This window comes from Geospiza fortis, unplaced genomic scaffold (assembly GCF_000277835.1).
Source record: "Geospiza fortis unplaced genomic scaffold, GeoFor_1.0 scaffold254, whole genome shotgun sequence".
Classification (NCBI taxonomy): domain Eukaryota; kingdom Metazoa; phylum Chordata; class Aves; order Passeriformes; family Thraupidae; genus Geospiza; species Geospiza fortis.
The window spans coordinates 1,100,089-1,109,274 of NW_005054441.1; the positions used below are offsets into that span (position 1 = coordinate 1,100,089).

General features: G+C 50.8%; 1 protein-coding gene across 1 annotated transcript in view; it reads right to left on the reverse strand.

The window, feature by feature from the left end:
- MATK (megakaryocyte-associated tyrosine kinase) overlaps window positions 1-8,626 on the reverse strand; it is a 13,843-nt gene extending 5,217 nt beyond the window's left edge. The window contains exon 1 of the mRNA XM_014309613.2: window positions 8,594-8,626. Coding sequence (XP_014165088.1) covers window positions 8,594-8,626 — 33 coding nt within the window. The remainder of the gene's footprint in view (window positions 1-8,593) is intronic.
- Window positions 8,627-9,186: the final 560 nt, after the last annotated feature.

Consider the following 9,186-nt stretch of genomic DNA (forward strand, 5'->3'; position numbering starts at 1 on the left):
CAGAGCAGAGGGACAGAATCCCACCCTCCCCTGCTGCCCACACTGTGGGATGAGCTCCTTGGAGCAGAGATGACTTTGCTCTTTGGAAGGTGACTCACAATCACTGCTCTGCATCACTGCTGTAAACTCCTCTCTGTGGCAGTGTGGATCTAAGGACTATCTGATCCCGCCAGCCCATATCCACAACAACAAAACAGGGACAATTGCAGCTGCTACAAGGTTAGCACTGGAAGGCAGCAGTTTTGTATCTGGCAGAAGCCATCCCCTCACCATGCAGCCCATCCATGGCACACGGGTTGTCTTGGTGAAGTTGGGGCTTCCCAGGCAGCCACGGTGAGCTGCTCCCCAGCTGGCACAGCCAGAGGCTGCTGTGACTGGGTGCAGCTCAGATCATTTCCAGGATGCTGAGGACCTCATGAACACAGAGCTTCAGCACAGGGTCTGCTCCATACCCCTGCCAAGGTACATCCTGTCCAAGGAGGGCTGGGCTGGCTGAGCCAGGAGGGCTGATGGTAGCTCTGACAACTCTCCTTCATTTTCTGCTGCTCAAGGACAGAAATTTCAGGTGAAAAGCAGCAACTGTTTGGTCAGTCCTGCCCCAGTGTGCGGGACAGCAGTTGGTGCTGGGAAGGGACAGATCCTCCACTTGAGTACCAAAGGGAAGAGCTTCTCCTCTGCCCAGCCGGCCCTGGGGCTTGGGGTGATGGACACACACCCCCAACGGACACCTGCTGCCAGCAGAGCCTGGACAGCAGCCATTGCCTCGCCCAGGCACCAGCAGGGACAGCAGTGAATCACCTCCCTCCTGGTGACACTCACATGCCTTGTCCTAAAGCAGCTCTTTGTTCCTGGAGGTGTTTGATCCATGAGATTCCCATCACTGGAATGAATGCTCCCACAAGCAGAGTGTGCAGGCAGGAAGCCTGAGAGGAGATATTTGCTCTCTTCTTTGTTTTGGGGCTGTTCTGTACTTTTATGAATTGGTAAACCTGAGTAATTGCAATGAGGTTGAGAAGCACAGAAACATAGTGGAGGTTGGTAAAGCTGTCCCAACCCTGGACTGGAGAGCTCAAGCTTATTCCCAGTGCACAGAGTCACCCCAGGCGAGGAGGTGCCAGAGCTCATGGTGCAGTGACAGGAGGGGACCCGGCTGCGATGGAGCCGCGCTGGGCTCTCCCTGGGACAGAGGGCAGCTGCAGCTCCCCTGCTGGACAACGGGGGACACCCAGGCATTCCCCCCCTGCCCACCACACTCAGCACCGTGCCCATCCCTCCCTGTGCCCGAGGGGACAGCAGGACCGACACCTCGTCTGCCCTCAGCGCCCCTCGGGCCTGGCTCTTACCTCAGCGGTGCCCATGTGGGGCCGGGGACAGCGATGCCAGGGAAGCTCACAGCTGAGCCTGGGCTTGGATCCCTGAGCTCCTGGGGAGTCTCTGTCCTACACAGAGCCGAGCACTACGTCCTAGAGCAGCTCCCAGGCAGAGCCGGGGCTGATTTCCTGATTTCTCTGCTGCCGAGGCTGTGAGCAGTGCCCGGGCGGTCCCTGCGCTGGCGCCGCCTGCGCCCTCAAACCTCCATCAGAAATGAGTCATTATTTGACAACACTGAGAGCAACTTCTGCCCTTTGAGGGCACAGTCACACACCCTCCCTAGTAGGGAACTGGAGCTCACCAGATCCTGTTCCCTGTGGCTCTGTGTGGGAAGCAGGATCCCCCTGCAAACAGGGACAGCTGCTGTCACCACTGCTGGCCTGGCCAGAGCAGTGACAGTGGAGTGGGTGCCTCTGGTGGCAGCAGCTTTCCAGGGGGACCGAGTCCCAGGGGAGGAGGAGGAGCTGGGACCAGGAATCCTCGGGCATAATCTTGTCTCAACATCGACTCTGTGAGCCTCAGAGCAGGTTGATCCAGGCCACGCTTCACTGTTCTTCTGGGGGTGACAATCCAGAGGCACCAAGGGTTGGAACAGGCAATGGCACAGAAAGCTTTAAATGAGTACTGCTGTCAAAGAGAAGCAGCTTATCTGTATCCTGCAGCATCCACACAAGTGAGGAGGGAATAACTACCTCTGCAGCTCATCATCCCAGCCACAAAACCAGACACCAGTTCTGCACTCATGTTCAGCATTTCCAATATTCTAAGCAAAATGGTGAAAAAGAAGAAAATGCAGTTGTAGGCAAACACCAGATTCATTCAGGGGTCTTGGGATCTTTTTGGGTGTACTTAAAAAAAAATTAATGAAATGGTGTTTAAGCCTTCAGAAAACATTGGCAGTGCAAGGGCAAAGGCAGTGTAGAAGAAAACTAATCCAAACTAGCAGGTACTTTCAGATCCTGGTTATATTTTTCCATACACAAACAACTTCCCCAAGCCATTCAAGCCAGACTGTTCATAGGATTCTTGGGGTGTGTTTCCCCAGGAGCACTCCTTGCATTATTCCCTGTATTTGTAGGGATGGATCCTTAGAAACGTGGTCTGTTCAGGCTGGAGAATAAACACATGAGTTCATCCTTACAGCTCTGTGCTGCACTCCCAGGATCTGCAGCAGGCTCCCTGTGACAAACAGAAATGTTTTGTGGTTTTGGCTTTTGCCACATCCGGACGTTGTTACAGACACGACCACGGCCGAAGAACTCAGCGTCATGCACAGGGAGCCACTCCCTCAGATGCACTAAATGGGCTTTTCCCATCCTGCTGCACAGCCAGCAGAGATTCCCATGTGCTTCTGCCTGAGCTGGTGTCCCCTTTCCATCGTGGGGCATGCCACCCAGCCAGAGCCTGAGCCTTTAACTCACAGAACCTCAGCACTGCCTTCTCCCTTCTCTGGTGCAGCAAAGGCATTGCCCGGCTCAGTGGGTGCAGCTGAACCCACGTGCCCAGGTGCCTCCCAAAGCTACAGAGCCAAATCATTGGGACTGTGCAGCCCTTCCCAAGTCACTGAGTAATGGGAATAGGATGGGAACATTTGTCTCACATTCTAGGCTGAGGCTTTGCCTACTCGCCCGTTTTCCTCCTGACATCTTGCATTTGGGCCAGGGAGAGCGAGGCTCAACATCCTACAGAGCAAATTACTGAGCAGTGCCATTCCTGGCAAAATCCAAGTTATCCAAAGGAGCAGAGTTTGGAGGTGGAGAGATGGGCAACAATATTCATCAGGAACAGCACCCATTTTGTACGAAAAACCCATCTCCTCTCATCTCAGCAGGATCTGGGCATTAGCAATCCCAAATCCAGAGGCTCTCTTTTGGCAACTGAACCCCTTTCAGTCCTCTTGGACAATACCATTGGATTCAACAGAAATGTACCTTCCAGCCTGAGGAGTCTGCCCTGCATTTCATTTTCTGGTTCCCTTCGAAAAGGGAACCAGAAAATGGAAATAAGTCATAAAAGCAGACATATCTCTGACATCCAATCTCCAGCATTTAAAGGGAACATCACTGAGGTCAAACATGCCTTATCACAGCAAAGATTTATATTTCCACCCAGAAATATAGAATCACAGAATTGCAGAATGATTTGTGTTGGATCAGACCTTGAATAACATCTCTTCTAAACCCCTGCCATGGGAGCTCCAAGCCCCATCCAACCTGGCCTTGGACACTGCCAGGGATGCAGGGGCAGCCCCAGCTGCTCTGGGCACCCTGTGCCAGGGCCTGCCCACCCTCACAGGGAACAATTCCTGCCCAAGATCCCATCCAGCCCTGCCCTCTGGCAGTGGGAGCCATTCCCTGGAGCATTTAAAGGGAACATCACTGAGGTCAAACATGCCTTATCACAGCAAAGATTTATATTTCCACCCAGAAATATAGAATCACAGAATTGCAGAATGATTTGTGTTGGATCAGACCTTGAATAACATCTCTTCTAAACCCCTGCCATGGGAGCTCCAAGCCCCATCCAACCTGGCCTTGGACACTGCCAGGGATCCAGGGGCAGCCCCAGCTGCTCTGGGCACCCTGTGCCAGGGCCTGCCCACCCTGCCAGGGAACAATTCCTGCCCAAGATCCCATCCAGCCCTGCCCTCTGGCAGTGGGAGCCATTCCCTGGCTCCTGTCCCTCCAGGCCTTGTCCCCAGTCCCTGTGCAGCTCTCCTGGAGCCCCTTCAGGCCCTGCCAGGGGCTCTGAGCTCTCCCTGGAGCCTTCTCTTGTCCAGGTGAGCAGGCCCAGCTGTGCCAGGCTGGCTCCAGAGCAGAGGGGCTCCAGCCCTTGGAGCACATTTGTGGCCTCCTCTGGCCTGGCCCAGCAGCTCCACATCCTTCTTGTGTTGGGGGCACAGAGTAGAGGGCAGCTCTGCAGGTAATTGTTGGTTCATTTGCAGAGAGAATAATTTGAAAGCCTTTTTCACCCTGAATAAGCTCCAGGTGGTGCCTTAAGCTCACCCTTCTGTGAGGGGCCGTGTTCAGCACTGGTTCAGGCACTCTTGTACACCTCTTCTCCCTCTCTGCATCACCAGGAGCCACTCTGCTGCCTCCAGGAGCGATTCCCCTCTGTCCCCAGCAGCCCCATGGAACAGAACTGACAGAAGAGGTTTTTTACCTAATCCTGTGCAGAGCAAATAACAATGCCCAAATCTCTGCCCCAGCATGAAAGCAGAGCCTGTGCATGCTCAAGGGACAAGTGGAAGATGCTCAGGTGCAGCTGAACAGGCAAGTTGGTGACACCCAGCCCCCATGTCAGGGCAGCTGTTTCATGGGACACACCAGGCCTTGGCTGCAGTGCTGGGGGGTTGTGTGCAGCACACAGAGGCTTGTCCCACATCTGGTTGTTTTTTTCAGCCATCTGTGCCACTTGCCCTGAGTGGGGACTGCTCCATCAGTTAAAATCTTCAGTATCTGGCATCATAACTTGGCTCCCATTACTAGCAGCACTTGTGGCAGTATCCAATGGCTTTACTTCCGAATTTCTAATGAGGAAATATTTTTGCAGCAGATTAACCTTTTCATCCTCTTTTGATCTGACTTAGGTCAGGACAGAAAGTGCTCAGGATATTTTAACACTTCCTAATCTTTCTGGTTTACCACTAACAGAGGATGATAACTGAATGGCAAAGCAAAGATCACAATCAAGGCATGAGGTTATGGCAGCACTGAGTGTACAGGGGACAGCCCCAGCTCCAGCAGAGCTCAGGACATGCTGCACTGGGATAGTTCATACAGTGGTCATGTAGTGATGGGACAAGGGGGAAAGGCTTTAAACTGAACAAGGGTGGGTTTTGATGGGATATTAGGAAGAAATATTTTTGGCTATGAGGGTGTTGAGGTCCTGGCACAGGACGTCCAGAGCAGCTGTGGCTGCCCCTGGATCCCAAGGCCAGTTGGATGGGGCTTGGAGCACGCCGGGACAGTGGAAGGTGTCCCTGTCCAGGGGGTGGAACTGGATGAGCTTTAAGGTCCCTTCCAGCCCAGCCATTCTGGGATTCTGATTCTACAAAACAATGCATCTATGTAAACATCCATGGAAGCTTTGAAATACATCCCTCTCCAATACATTTTTGTATGGCCTATGACCTTTATCCCAGAATATCTAAACAGAATCTTCTTTACACCCCCCAGAAATGTACTTAAAGAAAAAACAGCCTCATTTCACAATAAACAATGTAGAAACAATGTTTTTCAGTAAGTTCTAAAAAGCCATGCAAAATACTCCAAAAAGCCTGAAGGAATGTGAAGAGTGATTTAAAACAGAACTTTAAATGAAGAATCACTGAATTCCACAATGGTTTGGGTTAGGTTGGACCCTTAAAGATGATCCAGTGCCACCCCTGCCATGGCAGGGACACCTCCCACTGTCCCAGGCTGCTCCAAGCCCTGTCCAGCCTGGCCTTGGGCACTGCCAGGGATGCAGGGGCAGCCCCAGCTGCTCTGGGTACCCTGTGCCAGGGCCTGCCCACCCTCACAGGGAACAATTCCTGCCCAAGATCCCATCCAGCCCTGCCCTCTGGCAGTGGGAGCCATTGCCTGGCTCCTGTCCCTCCAGGCCTTGTCCCCAGTCCCTCTGCAGCTCTCCTGGAGCCCCTTCAGGCCCTGCAAGGGGCTCTGAGCTCTGCCTGGAGCCTTCTCTTGTCCAGGTGAGCACCCCCAGCTCTCCCTGCCTTCAACAAATACATGAAGCTGAAGCCTGTGGCAATTCTCTTGCAGTTTGCTAGCGTCACACCCAAGAACCCAAGTGTCCACCTCTGGTTCTCTTCATTGCACTCCTTTTCCAGGTACCACTATGACCAAAGCTGTGTTACAGCTCAGCCAGCTTCGTTCCAAACCCTGAGAAGGAAGTGTCTCCAAAGTGTCTGCACCTCACTGTACAAAGAGCTCCCAAGCAGCCCCTGGAGCCCAGGATCCCTGCTCCAAAGGGTGGGGGGAAAACCCCAAACCCACACAGCAAAACCTGGCAGCTTCAGGCACCTCAGGCCAGAGGGCAGAAATCTAAAGTGACAAAATGTTTAAAGGATACACATGATACCAGAGTGTGTGTGGGATTTATTTCTCTTTTTTTTCTTTATTATATCTCTCTATATGTTTTGCTGTGGGAAGAGTTTCTTCTAGAGCAAGGAGTGGGAGGGAAGGAAACATAACAGAAGGAAAGGAACTGTTGCTACAGGCAACTCAATTCTTACACAACGCTGCAATTTCTGTAATGGTTATGGAATCACAGAATCATTAAGGAGGGAAAAGACCTCCAGGATCATCAGGTACAACCATCAGCCCAGCACCACCCCCATGTTCACCACTACCCCATGTCCCCAGGTGCCACAGCCACACTTCTAGGCATGGTGACTCCAGCACTGCCCAGGGCAGCCTGTGCCAGTGCCTGACCACATTTCCATGAAGCTTTCCCCTAGATCCAACCCAGACCTCCCCTGCTGCAATTTGAGGCTGTTTCCTCTTGTCCTGTCATTTGTTGTACAATTTTGGAGAATTATAGTACAACAAAACTACCTGCAATGAAAGATATCAGAGTAACCTAGGACTTATTACAGGTAAAATTTGCAATCATATGAGCATTATTTCATACATGCAATATGATTACTGGGCAGCATTTCTTGTTTGTAATTTTTTCCACTTCCTTCACCCTCTGCTCTTCTACCTGTCTCTCTTCTTTTTACTGTGTGCATCAAATGTATTCTTTTAAGATTTCAGGTGCCCTGATTATGGCTTTTTTCCCCTCAAAACCATCAGTTTTAAACCATGCCAGGAGAAGAAGGAGACAAAATGGTAACAACTCAACTGAAATGAAGGCAGCTATATGGAGGAAATGCACAGAAATCTGCAGTTCTTCCCACACACTATGGAAGATGGAATTCTAAGTTATTTAGAAGTTCACCACCATCACTACACTATACACAGAAATTAAGCTTATATTGCAAAACCTCACCTAAAGCTACAGTAGCCAGTGCCTTTGAAAATAGGAAACCAAGAATCTGGTGTCTAAGCTGAAGCCTTCTTCATCAACCTCCTGCCCTGAGTCACAGAGGTTTCAGGCAAGACCGGCTACTGCAATTTTAATTTAATCTCAAACTGGGTTCCCTTTCATAATATTTAACATGAACAACTGTAGGATTTTAATGTTTGCTTATTCGATATGGATCAAGAAAGCCAATGCTCTCATTGCACAGTCAAGAAAATTGCAACTGTTAATGAAAAAAAAGTAATTACAGGTAAATGAACTTTCCTGCTGCATATCAAACCAAGAACAACTGAGCAAACAGGATGGGAGAGGGCTTGAGTCATGCATTGTACAATAAATTCTTTGGTTTTCCACATAGGCAATAAAAAATGGGACAGAGGAGTCAATCAACATAGAATCACTGAGCACATGTAGCACTTCACTTATGGACAGGATGACTCTCCTTTGGTGGGACATCCCAACCTCTCACTGTCAGTGTGGAGAAGCAAATGAACCAGGACCCTCCTGCCAGGCCTTGGCATGGAGCTCAGGGCAAGGTTCTGCCCCCCGAGGCTGCTGGGCACTGCCCAGGCTCCCCAGGGAATGGTGCCAAGGCTGCCAGAGCTCCAGGAGCTCCCAGGGCTGCTCAGGGTGGGGTTCTTGGGGTGGCTGTGCAGGGACAGGGGCTGCATCAATGATCCCCATGGGATCCAGCTCAGGATTTTCTATGGTTTTATGCTCCTCTCACTTTGATGAATCCCTTCACTTAAATCTGAGCAATATCAACAGAATTTCTGGAGTTATTAATGATAGAAGTATAATAATGTAGTCCACATCTCTCAGTACTTTAAAAGTGTTAATTGCAGTGAGAATTTTCAGTAGCCATTGTCAGGGACATTCAGCAAACTGGTATTAACTGCGCTTCTCTACCTGTCCATCATTTCATTACAGTCACTGAATCCCAGAATGGTTTGGGTTGGGGGTGGACTTTAAAACCCCTCGAGTGCCACCCCTGCCATGGCAGGGACACCTCCCACTGTCCCAGGCTGCTCCAAGCCCTGTCCAGCCTGGCCTTGGGCACTGCCAGGGATCCAGGGGCAGCCCCAGCTGCTCTGGGCACCCTGTGCCAGGGCCTCCCCACCCTCACAGAGAAGAATTTCTTCTTCTACAGTAAAGAGTTCCTGGCAGCTTACAGTCTCTAAAGCATCCAACTTACCTTCCTAACAGGGATCTTGCAGTCCAGATTCATCTGTCAATGCAAAAGATGAGGAAAAAAACTGATCACAAAAATGAATATATTGCAGTCAGGTTTTTAACAGCAAACATCAGCAGGCAAAGAATTAAAAACATTAAAAACTATTTAAATAATTCTGAAATCTTGCTTTACCTGAAGTAAGAAAATGTGAGAGGCTGATCAACTGAGCTTTAGATTCTCTGGAATGAGCCCACAGTTACAGCATCTGAGACTTCCCTTAAAAGCTTTTCTATAAATAACAACTGTGAGTGTTCCGAAAAGCAACATGAGCTTTGTAGAAGTCAAGTGGGAGTGCCTGGGGCTGGAAATACAGTTCTGAAAAATCCATAGAATCACAGAATCCCAGAATGGTTTGGGTTGGAAGGGATCTTAAAGCTCATCTTATTCCACACCCCTGGGCAGGTTCACCTCCCACTGTCCCAGGTACTCCAAGCCCTGTCCAGCCTGGCCTTGGGCACGGCCAGGGATCCAGGGGCAGCCCCAGCTGCTCTGGGCACCCTGTGCCAGGGCCTGCCCACCCTGCCAGGGAACAATTCCTGCCCAAGATCCCATCC